General features: G+C 47.5%; 1 protein-coding gene across 4 annotated transcripts in view; it reads left to right on the top strand.

Annotated features, from left to right (window-relative positions):
- Positions 1 to 4,220, top strand: part of c9h5orf34 (chromosome 9 C5orf34 homolog) — an 86,340-nt gene extending 82,120 nt beyond the window's left edge. For all 4 annotated transcript variants that reach the window (XM_072515632.1, XM_072515634.1, XM_072515635.1 and 1 more), the window contains one exon: positions 1,746 to 4,220. In XM_072515632.1, coding sequence (XP_072371733.1) covers positions 1,746 to 2,038 — 293 coding nt within the window. In that variant the 3' untranslated portion in view covers positions 2,039 to 4,220. The remainder of the gene's footprint in view (positions 1 to 1,745) is intronic.
- The last annotated feature ends 19,496 nt before the right edge of the window (positions 4,221 to 23,716 follow it).

Below are 23,716 nucleotides of genomic sequence, written 5' to 3' on the forward strand. Positions count from 1 at the left end.
TCTGGCTTTGCTATACTTAACCTGCGCTATTTCCCTCGTGGCTGCCAGCTTTCTCAGCTGGTGAGCCAATAGGCGGCCAGCCTTGTCTCCGTGTTCGTAGAAGGTCCCCCGTGTCTGACGGAGTTGGTACACTGCTTTCCTAGTGGATAGCAGGTTAAAGTCCATTTGCAGCTTTTTCTTCCCCGCCAGCAGCTCTACGGTCGGGGCCTCGGAGTATTTTCTATTGACTTCCAGAATGGAGTCCACGAGCTGTTGCCTGGCCACCCTCTCTTCCCTGTCTCTACTTGCCTTGTAGGCATTGATCTCTCCTCTGAACACGGCCTTCAGTGCCTCCCAAAACGTGGAGGGTGAGAGCTCCCCGTTTTGGTTGTTATTAACGTAATCGCCTATGGCCTGCGATATTTTTTGGCAGAAAGCCTTGTCGGCCAGGAGGTCTGTGTCCAGCCTCCATATGGGGCGCTGGGCACGGCCTGTCTCCAACCTCACATCCATATAAAGTAGAACGTGGTCGGAGATAACGATCGCGGAGTCCTCCGTTCCCGTGATCCCTGGAAGCACCGATTTCCCCACTGCAAAGAAGTCGCTATGGGTGTATACCTTGTGCACCTGCGAAAAGAACGAGAACTCCTTTTCTCCTGGGTGCAGGAACCTCCATGGGTCCACTCCCCCCATCTGTTCCATGAAGGCCCCGAGCTCCCTAGCCATGCCAGACGTTTTCCCCGTTCTGGGATTTGATCGGTTGGTCAGTGGGTCCAGCACGCAGTTAAAGTCGCCCCCCATAATCAGTCGGCGTGTGTCAAGGTCGGGGATTACCGCCATGGTCTTCTTTAAAGTGAGAGTCCATGTTTTTTTTGTGCTGGAAATGATGCTTTGGAATTTAAAGTCTTTAGGATTTGCCTGTGCTGTCCACAGTCTGATATCGTTGGAAGAGAGAGACCGACGAACATCTTTTTGCTGCCTTCAAATGTTCTTCTGGAGACTGCCCCAAAACCAGCAGCGTTTCATCATGAAAATCATTTTAAAGAATGCTGAGTTTTGGTTCTGTGATGATTACTATTAAGCTATTTTTCTGGTAGAAACAGCTGGGTTTCAAACAGTCGTGTCAGATTGGCTTCAGAAGTCACAGGATGTGGCATTTTACACCCGTTGAAGAGACCGGAGAGGTCACACTCAATCTTGCTTTTTGACTTGAACAGTTTCTCATTGAAGAGCCCCATCAGCTTCTCTTTGAGAGGCCATAGATACACGATGAAAGAAAAAAAACAGTGGTCTATTCTTATTAATGAAGGAGTTTTATGCTCAAAGCCCTTGACATACAATAGAGGCAGTGAGGGGTTCTTACCATTTTTGTGCATAATCAGTTTTGAGGATTCTCTGGTGACCTGGAGCCACAAAATGAGACCTTTTGGGCTCGCTGTTTTGGAGTAAGTCCTGATAAGGGCACGTGCAACATTCCACCAGAAGTGGTCTATGCATGTTCATTGTAAGAAGCTTGGCCAACTTACAGTCTCAAACGTCAGGTGGCATGTGACAGCCATCTTAAGTATGTGCCTTTGTTGAAATTGCAGTTGATAACAGTTGAAATTGTCTTTTTAAAAAAAAAATGTTCCATATATATGTGTGCAGCAGAATGAATTGAAATGTAATATTGGACATCAACACACCTCTGTAACACCAGGAGATCTTGCTTTTATTTTTCTGATAAATTGATCAACTTGAATTTTCTTTAATATTATTGCCTGCAGTTCTCCTGGAGAACTCCAACTGTCTGAAGCAAGGCCCCGTATCGCACGCCAGTCCTGATCTTCAACCTACAGAGACCCTCAGCCTCTGTCACGAAGCGGGGAATCAGAGTGTGGAAATGGCACTGAGACAGACAGGCCGAACTATCGAAGACATCGAGCTGCTGCTGGAGGTGAACAAGAGGAGTGTAAAGGAAATGAGAGGGACAAGGAGTGCAGGAATCATGGGCGAACAGAGGGATGGGGTTGGAAATGTCCCTCTGGTGCAGCAAGGACTTCGTGCTCTGAGACTGTGATTAAGACCTATTGGTGATTCACGGTGGGAAGCTTTCGTAAGTGTCATGCACTTTAGGATTGTGGATTTGGCATTGATGTTGAGTACCTGCTGACTTGACTCCCCAAGTCCTTGCAACCCCTTTATTTCATTGTGCACTTTAAAAAAAAAAAGTGCTGGATCCCAAGGCAGTGACGCACTCCACCTCATTCAGAAGTGCACCTCATTCCCGTAACAGCCTCCCCGAACAGGCGCCGGAATGTGGCGACTAGGGGCTTTTCACAGTAACTTCATTTGAAGCCTACTTGTGACAATAAGCGATTTTCATTCATTTCATTTTTCAAGTGGCATCGCCGGGTGAGTTAGCAGTGAGTGATTTTGATGGGACCTTTCATCTCTCGGTGGGCCCGTGGCTGAGAGGGTAGCACCTCGACCCTAAAGTCGAAAGGTCGGGAGTTCAAGTCCCGAGATTTGAGCATGGAATCCAGCCTGAAACTCACTGGGGGAACACTGCGTGGTTGGAGATACTGTCTTTTCAGTAAGTGAGCCCCGCCCCCGGGCCCAATCTTCCCTCTTGGATGGATGTAAAGAATTCTGGCCGCTATTTTGAAAAAAAGTAGGAGAGTTCTTCTTGGTGTCCTGATAAATATTTCAACCTATTTCAACAAAGATTATCAGGTCATTTTCACATTGCTGTTTGTGGGAGCTTACTGTGCTCAAACTGAATTGCGTTTCCTACAATGCAGCAGTGACAACTATTCAGAAGGTTCTTTAGGATATCATGAGTTTGCGTCTCGATGCTGTACAGATGTGGGTAACCTTTTAGCAGCCTATGTGTTATTGTGTATAGAGTAGTGTTTCTGAGATAATTGGGGATAATTGTCCACCGAGGACAAGTGTTTCGAGGTGTGTTAAATGAAAATATCGTGGAATTCCTTTGATGGTCAGGCATTGTTTGGAGTGGGGTGGCTAGTGGGCGGTGGGATGAGTCACGGAATCAGACCTGCGGAATTCTAACCGCGTCTGAGCCCACAATCCCAGAAATAAAACCTGCCTCCTGATTGTAATGCTCCCGAGAAACATGTAGAGGCAAATTACTTCTGAGGAACAGTTGCTTTTATGTGCACAACCGGCAACAGCTGTTTTGTCCACAGCAAGATCCAAAAAACAGTAATGCGATAATCTGTCGGCTTTAGTGTGCTGGCTGAGGGAGGAGTGTTGGCCCAGGGACTCTGCGAGAACTTAATTAGTGCTTGAAGATCTCTTAACGTTTAAGTGAAACAGGCTGATGGGGCTGTTTTGCAACTTATTGGAAGATTGGTGGACAACACCCATGCTATATTGAGCAGCAAATGTATGCACTTAACTATTCTACCCAAATCAGTCCATCTATCTGATTCAGCTAATACACAAATTAAGTACAATTTCAGACCAATTTGCTTTAAATCCATTAATGCAATGTACAGAGAAACAAAAAGCAATACTTGATGAATGTGCTTTTGTGCACCAGTTTTGAAATGGTGAACCTGGGTTCACACACCCTGCAATGGGTGTCAGAGAGCACCACATAGTGAAGCACTGAGTACAACCGGAGCTGGCAAACCATTCCAAAGCTAACATGCGTCCCCCAGTTTGTTTGATAGCAATTGGTGAGAAGCTGTCTGCAGTAAGTCCCAGCTGGGAGAGGGGCAAGGAAAGCTTTTACATTAGTCTGAAGCAGGCGGCCGGCAGCACAATCTGAGAGTTACGAGCCCCCCCCCCCCCCCGCCCACGCACACACCCGGTTCCCCTTCAAGTCCAATGGCTTCATCCAGTCATTTGATAGTAAAGCTTTCCAGATGTTGGAAGGGAAATAGGTTTTTCCCCTCAAGGGAAGAGGAGTTACAGGTTTCAAAGGAAGCCTTTAAATACGTGACCTGGAAATATCGCCTCCATAACAAGAGGCACTGCCCTGCAAAATCACTCACCATCTGTGAAAGTTTTGTGAGGTGGATTTGGTGACTGTCGAAAGTTATTCTTTCAATCACTCTTTGATTGCGAATGGAGTTTAAACAGTAGTGGTACATCAATGGGAGCTAACAAACTTGTGCTTTTTAAAAATTACTATCATCTTGCATTCAATTGATTAGTGTTCTAATGAGATTCTTTACACTGATTTTTAACTTTGTGATATTCAATAAAACGTACGAGACGTTTATTTTAAATTCCTTGTAGGGATTGGGGAGATTGTGAATTCTGGAATCCCTGTTTTGTTTTTTTGTGTTCAGGTGCATACATACCCACTATTTGAGATATTGGGGAAAGGCTTTGAATGCTCACTGGGGATAGGGGATGTTGTTGAATGTTTTTTGAGATGCATGCCTTTTCACTGTGATGGTCAGGCTTACTGCTGAATGGAACTTGCAGCACAGAAACGCTGGTGTTTATGCTTAAATCTCTACTCGCTTCATCAACTTATCGCTCTGTCTCCACACAGTAAGAAGTCTTACAACACCAGGTTAAAGTCCAACAGGTTTGTTTCAAACACTAGCTTTCGGAGCGCTGCTCCTCTTCATTCACCTGAGGAAGGAGCAGTGCTCCGAAAGCTAGAGTTTGAAACAAGCCTGTTGGACTTTAACCTGGTGTTGTAAGACTTCTTACTGTGCTCACCCCAGTCCACCGCCGGCATCTCCACCTCATGTATTTATACAGCTTCTGAAAGGCATCCATGCTTTTTGTTTCAACCACTCTCGGAATGTGTTCCAAATTCTAGCCACTCTGTAAAATCACTTCCATTTGCTTTTCTGATCGGAACCTTCTTGTGCAGTTTAAAATGCCGTAGCCACTGAAAATATAATTTCACTTGTGAGAAAAAGAAACCTTCTATGGAATCCGCCTCCACTTCTCTCCCAGGCAGCACATTCCAGACCCCAACAACTCTCTGAGTAAAGAAGTTTCTCCTCATCTTACTCCGAGCTCTCTTGCTGACCATCTTAAAATTGTGACCCCCCCCCAGTCACTGGCATTCCAACTGGTGGAAACAGAATATCCCTCTTTACCCTGTCAAAATTGTTCAGAATTTTGAACACGTGTGTGTGTGTGTGTGTGTGTGTGTGTGTGCTTGTCGCATGTAGCCGGCGACACTGCCCTTCGAGATGGTAGAGACTGCAGATTTGGATGGTGTTGTTAAAGGAGTGAGTTGCTGCAGCCCATCTTTTAGGTGGTACACACTGCTGCCCAGTGGTGGAGGGAGGTTGGTGAGTGCGGAGCCAATCAAACATACTGTTCTGTCTTGGATGTCTTATCTGGGCAACTGGAGAGTATTCAATCACATTCCTGACTTGTTCCTGTAATGAACAGGCTTTTGTTGAGTCAGGTGAGTTACTTGCCCCAGAATTCCCAGCCTCTGACCTGCTCTTATAACCACAGTACTTATATGGCTGGAAACCGGAGCACCCGGAGGAAACCCACGCAGACACGAGGAGAACGTGCAGACTCTGCACAGTGACCCAAGCCGGGAATCGAACCTGGGATCCTGGCGCTGTGAGGCAACAATGCTAACCACTGTGCTACCGTGCCGCTCTTAAAGTAATTATAATAACAATTTAAAAAAAAAATTATAGAGTACCTAATTAATTGTGTTTCCAATTAAGGGGCAATTTGGTGTGGCCAATCCACCTAACCTGCCCATCTTTGGGTTGTGGGGGTGAAACCCACGCAGACAGGGGGAGTATGTGCAAAATCCACATGGACAGTGACCCAGGGCCGGGATTCAAACCCGGGTCCTCAGCGCTGTAGTCCCAGTGCTAACCACTGTGCCGTGTGCCGCCCTTACAATAATCTTTATTGTCACAAGTAGGCTTACATTAACACTTCAATGACGTTACTGTGAAAAGCCCCTAGTCGCGCCACTCTGTCGTGTGTTCAGGTACACGGAGGGAGAATTCAGAATGTCCAAATTACCTAACAAGCACGTCTTTCGGGACTTGTGGGAGAAACCTGGAGCACTCGGAGGAAACCCACGCAGCCACTGGGAGAACGTGCAGACTCCGCACAGACAGTCAGCCAAGCCGGGAATTGAATCTGGGGCCCTGGTGCTGTGAAGCAACAGTGCTAACCACTGTGCTACCATGCAGCCATACAAGGAGAAAGCGAAGGTAGTGAGTGATGGGGTTGAAATCAATGAAAAAGGGAGTGTACTTGTTGGGCTTTCCTTCCAATTACTGTTTTACAGCTTCTTAAGAAGATGGTGTTTCAGTTTCTAATTTTGGATGCGAGAATATTCTCTGCAGTTAACAAGTTTATTTTTCTTCTGTAACTGAACTGGCTTTGTTACTCTGGCTGTGTTCTCTGTATTCTGGCTCGAAGCTCTGCTTTCCCTGGCACAATTCTTTTCTATTTCGGGTGTGTCCCTTGGCCTGTTTTAGTTACACGTCCCTGCCAGAACTGTGAAACAAATGGATTGACTTATTTAACACCCACAGAACCATTCCTGTAAAGCAGCATAGTGTGCACTATGCTGTTCGTACAGTTCTGTCATTTTTATCCTTTGGTCATTTAATTTTTTTTCCAAAGAAAGGAATTGAGAAGAAATAGGGTGAGTTTAAAAAAAAAAATAAAAACATTTTTATTGAATATTTTTATTTATAATGAAAATTTTGAAATATAAACCTAAACATGGCCTAAACATTGAGTCTAAACCCGCTGGCAAAGGGGGTGATTCACTGCCAGTGAAGACATGGAGTTAAGATTTAAAATGCCTGAACTGCTTCGGGATTCTCAAGGTGGGCACCACTACCGGATTCGAGGAAAATCCTGTCGGAGAGACCGGCAGTGATGCTGTTACTAATGCACCAAAGCTGGAACCCTTGAAGGAACCTGCCTCCATTTGTCCCCGTACAGCACCTGGATCACTAAACCACCCCAGTACCCTCTCGATATTGGCGGCCCAATAATAAAATAATAAATTGGCTAAATCTAAACCTTCTGTGGAAGAGCGTTCTATGGATCCTTGGGGTCTTGCCTGCCCAAATGAAAGAGGACACTAAGTTTTAATTCTGACAAAGAAGGACTTGGGAAGAAAAGTGGGGAGACACTGAAAAAGAAATAAAAATCTCGGAGCACATTCATGTTGGTTGTCTGGGACAACTTGCCAAGAGCAGGGGGAGGTCATCCCACTTCTGTCAGTCAGATTTGACCCCATTCACCAGACTAGTATAATTTAATTTATGAAGCGAGGCCCAATCGTGGGTAACCCGGATACCCAGATAACGAAAGCTAGACCTGCCAAGGCGGGAAGGTAACATCCCCAGATAGGCTCCGTTAACCAGACATGAGGAAGGAGCTGTGCTCCGAAAGCTAGTGATTCGAAACAAATCAGTTGGAATTTAACCTGGTGTTCTAAGACTTCTTACAGTGCTCACCCCAGTCCAACGCCAGCATCTCCACATCATATTAACATGATGGTGTCCCAAGATTTTTATTTATTTTTCAGTGTCTTCTTCTCAAGTCCTTTGTCAGGGAAACAATCATCCCCGGTTCGCGTACTGAAGAGCGGACAACATTTAATAGCTGACCTACATTGGCTAACAATTGCCAACCCTTGACGAAGCCCTGTCTGGCCTTCTGCGATCACCTCTGGCAGGCAGGACTCCAACCGCAGCAACAGCACGTTTGCTAGTAATTCAATACGACCAACATTCCGGAGCGTTCTTGTCCTTTATAAGGACCAGGGAAATAGAGGCCTGCACAAGTGTAACAGACAACAAACCCCAGGACAGGGAGTCGTTAAACATCTAAAATGAAGGTGACCAATTGTTCCGCAAACGTCTTAGAAAACTCAACTCAATAAAAATCTACGTCACCCTCAGCAAACTACCCCTGCCTCCCACCCCCCTACCCCCACCCTCAAACACCCAAATATACATACAGCAATCAGTAAGGTGAACATCAACCTCTAAAACCTACTTCAAGTAAACCTAATCCCAAACAGAACAAAAAGACTAAGCTCATTATCTAAAAAAAAACTAATACAATGAGCTGCAGTCACCCCCACCTCTCTGCTCCCATTAGCTAACTCTTTAGCTAGCAGGGTGGCTCCCGCCAGACTGAAGAAAAATGCTAACAGAAAAAGTACACAAAGTATAAAAGCCCCATAAAACCTAGTACTCCAACAGGGACCTAATTTCTCCTCATGCCCACCCTCCACATCCAAAACAAGTCTCAAAATCTTCAACCAACCCGCACCCAGTGCTTTTTTTTTAACAAAAGAATCTGTCTCTAGAAAAAAAAAAATAGTTTCAGCCAGGCAGGGTACACCACCGCAAACCGGACTCCACTTTTATACATGGCGGCTTTGGCCTTATCGAACATCGCCCACTTCCTTGCCAGCTCCGCTCCTCTATCCTGATAAAGCCGGATGGCGTGGAATTCCCATTTGTAGTCACGATGCTCTCCTTTGTTTATCTCAGGACCCGCTCTTTTTCCTGAAAGCTGTGAAATTTCGCAATAACTGCTTGCGGTGGTTCATTAGGACGGGTGTCCAGTGGGCTCCGTCCAGATCTGGGGGGGGGGGGGGGGGATGCGAGTCCACCCTTCCCCACCTTCTTCCCAAATATCTTTGCAAAATACCCAGTGGCAGTTGGGTCTTCCATCCCCTCTGGCAACCCCAATTCAGATATTTTGTCTCCTTGAGCGACTCTCCAAATCATTCACTTTGGCCTTCAGCGCTTGACTCACCTCAGCCATCAGAGACATCTTCGTTTCCAAAGAGGAAATATGGTCGCTGGGCCTCGAAAGAAACCCCCTCCATGCCTTGTATCGCAGTGCCATGCACTTTTACCGATACATTGGTCTTCTCCAACGCCAACCAAATGGGAACCAGGGCCTCTTCTATTGACCTGCGGAGGTCCCCCGATGCTACCCGCGGTTTTTTCTCAAATTCCGCCACCAAGATGCTGGTAGGTAAGCATCTCGGCTCTTAGTGGAATGGCCAGAATCACAGAAGCAGCTCCGCCATTGTCTCCACTGACGAGACCTGAGAAACCCCCGATTCAGTCGACAAATGTCTGCTTTCAGGCTTTTCCCCCTGGTCTTCCTGGGCATGTCCTCTCTGTAGGCAGCTTATTCCATTGCACGAGTGGGTTCTTAAACACACATACCCCAGAAACTGGGTAAAAAGGGCTAACAGAACAGGACCCTAGCGGGAGCCACCTCGTACATGTCTTCCCCCTACATAATGCCACCGGAAGTCCTGGTTTTAGGGTGAGTATTTAACAGTGCAGAATCTTCAGGTTAGTTTCTATTGGAAAAAAATGGGTAACTGGGATGCTCATGTATTGTCAGATGAATTGCACATAAGAACTAGGAGCAGGAGTAGGCCATCTGGCCCCTCGAGTCTGCTCCACCATTCAATGAGATCATGGCTGATCTTTTGTGGACTCAGCTCCACTTTCCGGCCCGAACACCATAACCCTTAATCCCTTTATTCTTCAAAAAACTATCTATCTTTATCTTAAAAACATTTGATGAAGGAGCCTCTACTGCTTCACTGGGCAAGGAATTCCATAGATTCACAACCCTTTGGGTGAAGAAGTTCCTCCTCCTAAACTCAGTCCTAAATCTACTTCCCCTTATTTTGAGGCTATGCCCCCTAGTTCTGCTTTCACCCGCCAGTGGAAACAACCTGCCTGCATCTATCCTATCTATTCCCTTCTTAATCTTGTATGTTTCTATAAGATCCCCCCTCATCCTTCTAAATTCCAACGAGTACAGTCCCAGTCTACTCAACCTCTCCTCGTAATCCAACCCCTTCAGCTCTGGGATTAACCTAGTGAATCTCCTCTGCAAACCCTCCAGTGCCAGTACGTCCTTTCTCAAGTAAGGAGACCAAAACTGAACACAATACTCCAGGTGTGGCCTCACTAACACCTTATACAATTGCAGCAGAACCTCCCGAGTCTTAAACTCCATCCCTCTAGCAATGAAGGACAAAATTCCATTTGCCTTAATCACCTGTTGCACCTGTAAACCAACTTTTTGCGACTCATGCACTAGCACACCCAGGTCTCTGCACAGCAGCATGTTTTAATATTTTATCATTTAAATAATAATCCCTTTTGCTGTTATTCCTACGAAAATGGATAACCTCACATTTGTCAACATTGTATTCCATCTGGCAGACCCTAGCCCATTCACTGAGCCTATCCAAATAATGAACAATTTGTTAGCCGGTTCGAGTGATTGGAAAATACTTCTCATCGTTGTATTGGAAAGCCTGATCACTCCCTTTTCTGGATATAAACAGCAAAAGATTTCTAAAAAAAACCCCAGATGTTCAAAATCAGGGCCGGGATTCTCTGTTGCGAGTCCGCTCGCTCCCGCTGCTAGCGAGGACGGGGAATTTGTTGCTCAGCCAAATCTCCCGTTCACTTCGTTGGGAAGGGAGAATCCCGACCCAGGTTTATAAAAATGGGATGTGGCAAGGCCGGCATTTGTTGCGCATCCCAAATTGCCCTTGAAATGAGTGGTTTGCTGGATCACTTTAAAGCAGTGATATTCAAACTTTTTTTCCGGGGACCCGTTTTTACCAACTGGCCAACCTTTGGGATCCACGACGGCCGACCTTTGCGACCCACCATTTTCTCTTACCTTGTTTGTTGCTGACAAAATGGAGGAATCGCAATCGCGTCCAAAGCATGCGATGGCGACGCTCGGGGGCCGTGACCTGCTCTCTGCCTCCCTCAGGCAGGAAGATTACATAGAAATTTTTAAAAAATCTTCTGCGTCTCCGATTGCGCAAATTTGCATTCTTCAGTCGCAGCAGCTGGCTTTTAGATTCAATTTTTATTTATTTTTTGTAAATTGTAACAATGTTGTTGCACGGCACATTTAATCAAAGAGACCAAAGCCCATGTCATCGTCAGAGTCTTCAGATTCACCCTGTTTCTTTTCCATTTTCTCTTCAGGGGCAGCGGTGGAAACAACTGCTGCAGCAGCTGGGGCCCTGCTACCAGCACCAACGTTGTAGATCAGACTATTGACGTCAATATGAGCCAATGCCTTGCCAAACAGACCAGGCCAGAGAGGCTCAATGGTCACACCAGCTGTTTTAATCAAGGCATTGAGTTTGTCTTTGGTGACAGTGACCTCGTTGTCGTGCAGGATGAGCGCGCTGTAGATCCAGGCGAGTTCCGCGCTGGAGGCCATGGCGCTGGATCTCTGCGGGTGGGTCCGATGGTGCTAGTCGCCGGGGGGGAAACTCGGCCTTAGCTTCATTCAAAAATACCGAGCACTTCCGAACCGGGCAGAGCGAGCAGCAGCCGGCTTTTAACGATGCCAGCTGCGAGCGGCCTTTTTACCATATAAAAAAAATACTTGCCCGCTCATCGGTGCGCATGGGCAAAACTCTGCATGAGCACCGATGAGCGGGGCAGGCATTTTTTTTATATGGTAAAAAGGCCGCTCGCAGCCGGCATAGCTAAAAGCTGGCTGCTGTGCGTGGATTTGCGCAATCGGGAGTGCCACGACGGACGGCTCTGCGACCCTCCCGATACCCACCCACCCGCGGGTCGCGCTCCCCACTTTGAAGATCACTGCTTTAGAGGGCGGTTAAGAGTTAACCATATTACTGGAGTCACATGTAGGTCAGACCAGGTAAGGACAGAATTTCCTCCATTAAAGGAACGTCAGTGAATTCAATGGGTTTTTACAACAATCAATAATAGTTTTGTCGTCACCTTTACTGAGACTAGTTTATAATTCCAGATTTATTAATTACATTTAAATTCCACTAATAGTGGGTTTTGAACCCACCTTTCCCCCTCACCTCGGCCGGAAAATTAGCTTGGGCCTCTGGATTACTAGTGCTCGCTACCAGTGGCATTACCACAACGTCACCATCTCCCACTGCATCCTGCAAGATGATCCGCGGACAAAGAAAGATGAAATGCAGCAGGAAGATTCTAGGGGCTTAGTTGAAGTAGAGCAGAATGAGTTCCTGGTGTTGGACTGCAAAGCACATTTATTATTTTTATATTATAATGTGAAGACAAATTGTTTGAGTTGAACAGAACATAGAACATTACAGCGCAGTACAGGCCCTTCGGCCCTTGATGTTGCGCCATCCTGTGAAACCATTCTAAAGCCCATCTACACTATTCCCTTATCGTCCATATGTCTATCCAATGACCATTTGAATGCCCTTAGTGTTGGCGAGTCCACTACTGTTGCAGGCAGGGCATTCCATGCCCTTACTACCCTCTGAGTAACGAACCTACCTTTGACATCTGTCTTATATCTATCTCCCCTCATTTAAAACTTGTGCGAGACATCACCATCCGAGGAAAAAGGCTCTCACTGTCCACCCTATCCAATCCTCTGATCATCTTGTATGCCTCAATTAAGTCACCTCTTAACCTTCTTCTCTCTAACGAAAACAGCCTCAAGTCCCTCAGCCTTTCCTCATAAGACCTTCCCTCCATACCAGGCAACATTCTGGTAAATCTCCTCTGCACCCTTTCCAATGCTTCCACATCCTTCCTCTAATGCAGCGACCAGAATTGCTTGCAATACTCCAAATGCGGCCGCACCAGAGTTTTGTAAAGCTGCAACATGACCTCATGGCTCCGAAACTCAATCCCTCTACCAATAAAAGCTAACACACCGTACGCCTTCTTAAAAACCCTCTCAACCTGGGTGGCAACTTTCAGGGATCTATGTACATGGACACCGAGATCTCTGCTCATCCATACTGCCAAGAATCTTACCTTTAGCCCACTACTCTGTCTTCCTGTTATTCCTTCCAAAATGAATCACCTCACACTTTTCTTCATTAAACTCCATTTGCCACACCTCAGCCCAGCGCTGCAGCTTATCTGTGTCCCTCTGTAACTTGTAACATCCGTCCGCACTGTCCACAACTCCGCCGACTTTAGTGTCATCTGCAAATTTACTCACCCATCCTTCTACGCCCTCCTCCAGGTCATTTATCACCCTGAATCCCATGCCTCTGTATTTTCTGCAGTAGCCTACTGTGGGGAACCTTATCAAGCACTTTACTGAAATCCATATACACCACATCAACTGCTTTACCCTCATCCACCTGTTTGGTCACCTTCTCAAATAACTCAATAAGGTTTGTGAGGCATGACCTACCCTTCACAAAACCGTGTTGACTATCTCTAATCAAATTATTCCTTTCCAGGTGATTATACATCCTATCGCTTACAAACCTTTCCAAGATTTTGCCCACAACAAGTAAGGCTCACTGGTCTATAGTTAACTGGGTTGTCTCTACTCCCCTTCTTGAACAAGGGGACAACTTTGCGATCCTCCAGTCTTCTGGCACTATTCCTGTAGACAAAGATGACTTAAAGATCAAAGCCAAAGGCTCAGCAATCTCCTCCCTAGCTTCCCAGAGAATCCTAGGATAAATCCCATCTGGCCTTAGGGACTTATCTATTTGTAACTCTCGAGCGCAAGAAACACTCTTGACAAGTGTTTCGACTGCTTTAGTAAACCACTGTTCCCTTGCTCGACCACTTCCTCCTTGCCTGACAGGTACATACTTATCAAGGACACGCAGTAGCTGTTCCTTGAACAAGCTCCACATTTCCATTGTGCCCATCCCCTGCAGTTTTCCACTCGATCTGATGCAACCTAAGTCTTGCCTCATCGCATCATAATTGCCTTTCCCCCAGATATAACTCTTGCCCTGCGGTATATACCTATCCCTTTCCATCACTAAAGTAAACGTAATTGAATTGTGGTCACTATCACCAAAGTGCTCACTTACCTCCAAATCTAACACCTGTCCTGGTTCATTACCCAGTACCAAATCCAATATGGCCTCGCCTCTCGTTGGTCGATCTACATACTGTGTCAGGAAACCCTCCTGCACACATTGGACAAAAACGGACCCATCAAAAGTACTCTTAACTATAGCATTTCCAGTCAATATTTGGAAACTTAAAGTCCCCCATAACAACTACCCTGTTGCTTTCGCTCCTATCCAGAATCATCTTTGCAATCCTTTCCTCTACATCTCTGGAACTTTTCGGAGGCCTATAGAAAACCCCTAACAGGCTGATCTCTCCTTTCCTGTTTCTAACCTCAGCCCATACTACCTCAGTAGACGGGTCCTCATCAAACGTCCTTTCTGCCACCGTAATACTGTCCTTGACTAACAATGCTACCCCTCCCCCTCTTTTACCACCTTCCCTGCGCTTACTGAAATATCTAAACCCCGGCACCTGCAACAACCATTCCTGTCCCTGCTCTATCCATGTCTCCAAAATGGCCACAACATCAAAGTCCCAGGTACCAACCCATGCCGCAAGTTCACCCACCTTATTCCGGATGCTCCTGGCATTGAAGACGACACACTTTAAACCACCTTGCTGCCTGCCGGTACACTCCTGCAACTTTGAAACTTACTCATGACCTCACTACTCTCAACCTCCTGTATACTGGAGCTGCAATTCAGGTTTCCAAGCCCCTGCTGAACTAGTTTAAACCCTCCCGAAGAACATTAGAAAATTTCCCCCCAGGATATTGGTACCCCTCTTGTCCAGGTGTAGACCATCCCGTTTGTAGAGGTCCCACCGACTCCAGAATGAGCCCCAATTATCCAGAAATCTGAAACCCTCCCTCCTGCACCATCCCTGTAGCCACGTGTTCAACTCCTCTCTCTCCCTATTCCTCGTTTCGCTATCACGTGGCACGGGTAACAACCCAGAGATAATAACTCTGTCCTAGATCTAAGTTTCCACCCTAGCTCCCAGAATTCCTGCCTTACATCCCTATCCCTTTTCCTACCCATGCCATTGGTACCTATGTGGACCATGACTTGGGGCTGCTCCCCCTCCACCTTAAGGATCCCGAAAACACAATCCGAGACATCACACACCCTGGCACCTGGGAGGCAACACACCAACCGTGAGTCTCTCTCGTTCCCACAGAATCTTCTATCTATCCCCCTAACTATGGAGTCTCCAATGACTAATGCTCTACTCTTCTCCCTTCCCTTCTGAGCAACAGGGACAGACTCTGTGCCAGAGACCTGTACCCCATGGCTTACCCCTGGTAAGTCCCCCCCCCCCCCAACCGTATCCAAAGCAGTATACCTGTTACTAAGGGGAACAACCACAGGGGATCCCTGTACTGACTGCTTCCTCCAAGCCCCTCTCACGGTCACCCATCTATCTTTATTCTTCGGAGTAACTACATCCCTGAAGCTTCTATCTATGACCACCTCTGCCTCCCAAATGATCCAGTTCCCTAACGCGGTTTCTGAGGAGCTGGAGATGGGTGCACTTCCCACAGATGAAATCAGCAGGGACACTGACGGCGTCCCTCACCTCAAACATTCTGCAGGAGGAACATTGCACTACCTTCCCTGCCACCCCCTCTCGATAAAGAAAGAAAGAGCTTACCTGTTATTCATTCCCCTTCTCAGCAAGCACTCACTCAGCAACCTCTGCGCCCCGCACAATAACACCTAAGGGAAAATAAAATAAAAACTACTTACCAGTCACAAGCCAATCCCTTACCTGCACGCCGTGACATCACGGTTCAACTTCTTTCTACTTCTACCTGCCCTCGAGCCTTCCTCTTGATCTTTACAGTGGTTGGTTTTAATTTGGTTAGAGGAGATGGTAGGGAGGGAAACACTGAAGAAGTATTTCGGGTTTAAGTGTCACTTGACAACAGCTCCTCCACAAACCACCTTCGAGTTAGAGCACAACGGTATCTGCAAATTTCCCTCGCAACACCCAATCAGCAGGTCCGCTCTACTGCCCTCTACTGGATGCTTGTCTACACTTGAACAGCTAGGGTCTCTTGCTCAGGTACACCTTCAAGTTAGGGTGAGCACAACGGCGTATGGAAATTTCCCCCAGAACAGCCAATCAGCAGCTCCACTCTACTGCCCTCTGCTGGATGCTTGTCTTCACTTGAACAGCTAGGGTCGCTTGCTCAGGTACACCTTCAAGTTAAGGTGAGCACAATGGCGTATGCAAATTTTGCCCCGCAACAGCCAATCAGCAGGTCTTCCCTCTGCTGGATGTTTGTCTTCACTTGAACAGCTAAGGTCTCTTGCTCAGGTACACCTTCAAGTTAGTGTGAGCACAACAGCGTATGCAAATTTCCCCCGCAACAGCCAATCAGCAGCTCTGCTCTACTGCCCTCTGCTGGATGACCAGAGTTGTGAACACAGCCCAGTCCACATGAACCCGCCTCCCATCCACTGACTACCTACACCTCCCGCTGCCTTGGGAAAGCGGGCAGCATAATCAAAGCCCCCTCCGACCCGTCTTACTCTTCGAACTTCTTCCATCGGGCAGGAGATGCAAAAGTCTGAGAAGACACAGAAACAGACTCAAAAACAGCTTCTGCCCTGCTGTTACCAGACTCCTGAATGACCCTCTTATGGACTGAACTGATCTCTCCACACATCGTTTCCATTGAGTAGTACTACACTCTGCGTGCTTAACCTGATGCCTGTGTCATTGTATTTTTAATGTTTGCCCTATTATGTATTTTCTTTTCATGTACGGAATGATCTGTTTGAGCTGCATTCAGAACAATACTTTCACTGTACCTCGGTACACCTGACAATAAACCAATCCAAAACCAAAGTAAACCAAATTAGTGCTGTTCATTTTAGAATTATTGAGCTGTACGGACGCTTGTCAGGTTAGGCAGCTTTAATGATCTAAGGTAAGCCTCATGTCACCTTACTCTGACATTGTGGAGAGAGTTTAAATAAGAAGGTAAGAAATAGGAATGGACCATTCGGCCCACCGAACCTGCTCCACCATTCAACATGATCATGGCTGAGCGGCCTCAATTCCACTTTCCCACCAGCTCCCCGTTTACCTTAATCACCTGACAGACCAAAAGTCTTTCTATCTCCACCTTAAATAGTTCTGAAAATCACCAGCTTATTCATCCACTCCCTCCTCGCCATCTTGTGACTGAAATGTGTACAATCTGCAGAGTGGAAGCAAATCATCAAGACTTGACAACATCTCCCAAACCTGCGCCTTCTGCCACCTGGACGAAGAACAGTAGCCGGTGCATGGGACACTGCAGGTTCCCCTTCAGGTTACACATGGTCCCGACTTGAAATTATATCAGCCGCTCCTTCACTGTTGCTGGGCCAGCGTCCTGAAATTAATTACCTCCCTAATAGCACCGTGGGTGCATCTACACCACACGGACTGCAACAGTTAAAGGGTGGCTCACTGCTATCTTCTCAAGGGCAATTAGCAATAAATAAATGCTGGCCTTGCCAATGATGCCCACATCCTGTGAATTAATGAAGCAAAATGTGAATACTTCCAAAGAGCAGACACAAGCGCTGCATTGTAAGATTTCTGTTGCTGTAAGATTTTATGATTTTTGTGAGGGTAATTAGCGACAGGTAGAAACCTATAATATTCTACCAGGAATGGACAGTCTAGCCACCTAAAATGGCTGATTCCCGATTAGAATGGTCAAACCCCGATCTAAAATGGCGAACGGAAGAGGCTGATGGGAAAATCAGCCAACAGGACTCAAATGGACAGCTGCAGGCAAAACAGTGTATTCGCCTCAGGGGAAGTCAGCCCAGACCGATACCTGCAGCCATCAACATCACAACAACCCAGCCACCTGCATAGTAAGCAGCCATCCCCGGGAACAATTGCTACACATTAGCAACATAAAGCTCTTCCAGACCTGTCGGCGCCAGCAGGGGCTGACACAAAGGGAGGTAGACAACCACCCCCCGATCAAGGAATTGCCCCATTATTGGAGCATATCGAACCAAGTGATTGGGGCCAAGTCCAACCACTTGGAACCAGGTACGAGGTCCGCCCAGAGAGGCGGGAAGCCCCTGGGAACTATAAGAATAGGGGCAAAGTTCAGATCGACCCTTCTCTTCCTGCTCACAACCTTCGAGACCCTTCGACAAAGAAAACAGTAAGTCTTACTCCAGCGATCGCTACCAGATAGGTGCTCCTGACTATCGACCTGTACCAGCTTTGAATCCCGCAGGCTCAGACCCAATTCGAAAGACCATTCATTTCCCTGACCTGGTGGGCCATTTCCAAAGTGAAGTATTGGCCTTTAGTGGTAGGTAGTAGTCTAGAAGTAGGATTATTGTATAAGTATTTATTGCTGTATATAATAAATGATCATTGATTTAACTTTTACTAAGAGGTGTGCTGCATTATTAATCATTACTTGAGCTTGAACCACGTGGCGGTATCAGAAAGATACCTGGTGACTCGTGAGCAAAGGTGACAGAATTAGAGCTAATAAAACTAAGGCTAATAAGAGCAACATTTTGGCGACTCTGGTGGGATCCGATCTAGAAGTGGAAGACCACTCCAGGAGAACCCAAGAAATTTTGAATTAGAATCCAATTGGAAACAAAAACCACAAGTGTTCAAGCAGTTCTGATTAATAAGTCATAATTCAGAAGTGTGTGTATGCATGCGTAACTAACAGGGCTATAAGGTAAAACTGATAGATTTTTGTTGCGTCAAAACTGTCGGAAGTCTGTATTTTCGGAAATTAGCGCAAGCCGTACCCGCATCTACGACACCACCTTAGCCCCCTGTTCCAAATTTAAACGAAGCAAGCGGATAGGAAAGATGGCCATGCAGGCAATGCAACGCATCATGAACCCCGAGGAATTTGCGGTCGCAGCGACCAGCAGCAGTAGAGTGGGACAGTGTCCCATTTGGGCAGAGCAAAATCCGGAAATATCTCAAGGGCAAAGGATGGCCCGTGTGGAATGATTGCTGCGATAATGAAGAATCAGGTCCCGGAAGTATAGGGCATACTTGGTGGGAGAACATGAGTGAAATCCATAAAAATAACTTAGCAAAAGCTCGCAAGCCGATGGCAATTGTGTCCTGTTTGGCACAATTTCGAGGCACAGATGCGGTCGTTAAGACGCTCCGCAAAGAAGTAGAGGGCATACATCGTATGAGTCAAGTCGATGTATGCGAGGTTGAGAAAGAGAATCTGGAATTAAGGAGGAAATTAGCAGCAAAGGACGAAGAGGTGGCTGACACCAAACGGGGTCACCAGTCTTGTCTGGCGCATTTGAGTAGTTTTCAATCGCCGTATGAGAAGGCTTATCAGGACACGCAGCGTGCAGTCCTGGTAAGGAAAGAAACAGAGAAGCAGGTGGAGACGCTGCAGAAACAATGTAGTGATCTCAAGGCAGCCTTGAGAGCGCTCCATGCTGCAACCACAGAACAAAGACAGAGCACCATAGACCATGCAAAGTGCCGGAAGCAAATTGTAGACCTGCAGTCACTGCTTTCTGTCCAGAAGGGATTTCAAGAAACCTTTGGGGAAAAGTTAGACCAGGAAGACGGCCCTGATTGGGAAGAATTACAGGAAACAGCGCAGAGATATGTTCAGGGAACATGTGCGTAGGGAAAGCCCCAAAGGAGAAAAGCACCCCCACCCCCCACACAGCAGGTAGTTCAGGCTCCCATGAACCCTGTAACAACCCACCGCACAGCCACATCGGACGAGGCGGAATTCCTATATTCCACCCCCCTCACAGTGACCCAATTACGGGACGCGTGTGCAAAAATCACACCGTTCCTCCCCGCTTCAGATCCACACCATTTCTTTGCCACCGTCAAACATCAGGCGACCATGTACGGCCTGGATGAGAGAGAGCATGTAAAGCTCATGGTTCTAAGTTTGGATCCGTCAGTAGCAGCAGCCCTTCCCAACCCACAGAACGTAGGAGGAGGCACCCTTGCAGAAATGCATACCGCGATCCTGAATGCGATCGGGTATAACCGGGGTGACCCCGTAGATGGCCTCAATAAGTGTAGGCAGAAGAAGTCTGAGCACCGCACAGCGTTTGCAGGACGCCTGTCGATTCACTTCGAAGCTGTTTTTGGAGACGTAGACTGTGCCCATTTGTCCCCAGACTATATGGCCAAATGGACCCGCACCCTTATCTCCCATGCCACAGAAGCAGGGCAGAATGCCTGTAATAGTTATGATCCCTCAGAAGAGGCCCATAACGAGAAGTGGGTGGTTAAAAGATTGCCCCGCGTTTGGGAGCAGTCTGTTCACAATAGACCTGCCGCTAAAACCACCGAGGAAAAGCAAGCCGCCGCAGACATGCAGGCAGTAAAAGCCACACCTCACAACCCCGCCTGGGTAAATGAGGGAAAGAACAGCCCCCCACCCAAATCACAAGAATGTTACAACTGCGGACAGTTGGGACATTTTGCAAAAGAGTGCAATGGCCCCAAAACACCACAGAAAGCCCAACAGACAGGCACTCTGATTAGGAAAAAGGCAGAGCCCATCCATAGCGTTAGTGCCCGTTCGGATCAGACGGACTTGACGGTGTACGGGCTCCCCAGTTGGGTCTGCGACACCCTTTGGGATAGGTCAGGACGACCCATAGTCGCAGCGAAAATTCGGGGACAGCCTATCAAGTTTCTTTGGGACACAGGAGGCTCCCGCACCACCATAAATTCCTCCACCTTATTTCAAAAAGACATGTGGCCCACTACAGCCACTATCACCCTTAGCGGCTTTACAGGCCACTCACAGCAGGGACACATCACAGCCCCTGTATCCATTCAAATCGGAACCATAACCACAAAACATCCCGTAGTTTTAGTGGACCTGCCCCACACAGCAGAACACATCCTGGGGATTGATTTTATGAATTCCCACCACCTATCCTTCGATCCAGTCAACCAGTATGTCTGGAAGATGGCAAAATCCGCTAGAGCCCCCGCAACGCTCAACATAGGGGACTATATGAACAAAATTAGCGCAGTAGGCGAGTTTTGGTTCAACCCCACCACGCTCAGCACAGACAAGCAGGTTAGGGCAGTCCTGCAAAAGAACAGGGCAGCATTCGCGACCCACAAGCACGACTGTGGACGGATGACTGGCTCCGTACAAGTAACAGGACCGGACCCTAGACCCCAAAAACAGTACAGATTCCCCCTAGAAGCAGAGGGAAAAATCCTAAAAGTTATAGAGAGCTTATTAGAGCAAGGCGTACTAAGACCGGTAGCCTCTACTAATAATGCCCGATTTGGCCAGTGAGAAAGCCAGACGGATCATGGCGACTGACCATTGATTATCGGGAGCTCAATAAAGTCACCCCCGCAGCAGCCCCCACTGTAGCAACAAGTCCCGAGACCATGCTCAAGCAGGGACTCAATTCCCGCTATTTCACGGTTTTGGACCTCAGTAATGGATTCTGGTCCATTCCATTGGCAAAGACGTGCCAGTATAAATTTGCCTTCACTTTCAGAGCACAGCAGTACACGTGGACATGCCTGACACAAGGATTCCACAACTCCCCCTCCATTTTCCACCGACAGCTGGCAAATGGACTAGCGAAATTTTCTCGCCCCGAATGTCTGGTACAGTATGTCGATGATCTACTACTGCAGACAGACACTAAGGAAGAGCACATTGAGCTTCTGTCCGAACTCCTGGAATTATTACATTCCATTGGCTGTAAAGTCAACCCCAAAAAGGCCCAGACATTGGAAGAAAAAGTGGTATATTTGGGTACTATTATCACACACAGCAAACGCTAGATCGAACATAAAAGAATTGACACAATCGCTAAATTGCCCCTTCCCCAGAACGTTTCAGCCCTCCGGTCGTTTTTAGGACTGGTTGGCTACTGCCGAAACCACATTGACGGTTTTGCCAGCAAGGCAGCATCCCTCTCAGACCTCCTAAAGAAAGGAGCCCCCTGGGAATGGCTTCCGCAGCATACGGATGCTGTGGAATCATTAAAACAGGCACTCATAGCCGCCCCTGCACTACAAGTTCCAGACCCGCTTTCCCCTTACGCCATAGAGGTAGCGACCACAGACCGCACCCTTTCGGCCGTGCTCCTGCAGGAACGGCACGACCAGCTAAGACCCGTAGCTTACGCCTCCCGACTTTTAGATGCTGTGGAGCAGGGATTTTCAGCCTGTGAGAGGCACCTGCTCGCAGTTTTCTGGGCAGTCCAGTACTTTTCATATATTACCGGACTGAACCCCATCACCATTCTGACCGAACACACCCCCACCCAACTTTTACTGGACGGACGACTCAAGGGCGGTACCGTCAGCCAAATACGCGCAGCTAGATGGACCCTTCTCTTGCAGGGACGGGACATCACAGTAAAATGGACAAAGACTCACACATACTTAGCGGACAATTTGCAGTACCCCGGAACCCCCCATGAATGTGAAATCATCTCTCCACACCATAATACAGGCCCCTTTATAGCAAAAACACCCCCCAGAAAAATAGGAAATTCATCTCAGAGCCCCCCTCACCCGGACACGTGTGATCCCATTAGGATCTATGTGGATGGATCTTCCACAGTCCTGGATGGGCAACGCATAACAGGTTGTGGGATTTATGTTGAGGACGCGCAGGGACGCGCCCTCGAGGAAATCGCATTAAAACTCCCCAGACACTGAGGCGTGCAGGCGGCAGAGCTTGCGGCCATCGCGTACATTATAGAGCACCCAGATTCCTTCCCCAGCCCAGCAGACATATACTCAGACAGCCTCTATGTCTGTAACAGCCTTACAGAATTTCTGCCCCTGTGGGAAACAAGAGGATTTGTTTCAGCGGATGGGAAACCCCTCCCCTCAGCCCCATTACTCCGCCATATTTTAGATAAAGCCCAGAACAGGACTTTTGGCATTATAAAAGTCCGCAGCCACCATCGTTCCTCCCCCCCTGGAAATGTAAAAGCCGACGCACTGGCTAAGGCAGGATCCAGGCATGGGTATTTCTGGAAACCCCCCGAAAGCGCGCCAGTGAGTGCAGTTCAGGTCACGCAGACTAGGATCGAGGATCTAGTAGAGGCCCAGAAGCAGGATAGCGCTCTCACTGAGATTGTGAAAGGGAAGTTTCCAGCCTCCTACGAGAGGTTCAGAAATACACTGACCACACATGACGGTGTGGTGTTAAAGGACACCCTTTATGTAGTTCCTGAGCAGGATAGGAACCAATTAATTTATTTATTCCATGATGGTCATGGACACTCGGGCATCGATCCCACTACAGCCCACCTCAAACAGCTTTGTTGGTGGCCAAATCTCAAGGAAGATGTATCCCATTACATTGAGAATTGCCTTATCTGTGCGCAGAACAACCCCGATAGATATGCCAAAAAAGCTCAACTCAGCCACACCCGACCCGTTAACGGCCCCTGGACTAACCTCCAGATCGATTTTATAGGTCCATTGCCCCCTTGCAGGAATGGCTATAAATATGTTCTGGTGGTCATAGACACTTTTACAAAGTGGGTGGAAGCATTTCCAGCCCGCACCAACACCGCGAAAACCACAGCCAAAATCCTAACCCACCACATCTTTACAAGATGGGGACTCCCCCGCAGTATTGAATCGGACCAAGGTTCTCACTTTACGGGACGGGTCATGCAGAACGTCCTCACGATATTTGGCATCACCCAAAAATTCCACATTACGTACCACCCACAGTCGAATGGTACAGTGGAGCGCATGAATCGGACCCTAAAAACCACCCTCCGAAAAATGGTCCAGCAGAACAACACCACTTGGGACTCAGTCCTCCCTTTTGCGCTGATGTTTTTGCGTAACACTGTTTCCACCTCCACAGGTTACACCCCACACACTCTCATGACCGGATGCCCCATGAAAGGGACAGAATACTTGTTAGGTTTAGACCT

This window comes from Scyliorhinus torazame, chromosome 9, assembly GCF_047496885.1.
Source record: "Scyliorhinus torazame isolate Kashiwa2021f chromosome 9, sScyTor2.1, whole genome shotgun sequence".
Classification (NCBI taxonomy): Eukaryota; Metazoa; Chordata; class Chondrichthyes; order Carcharhiniformes; family Scyliorhinidae; genus Scyliorhinus; species Scyliorhinus torazame.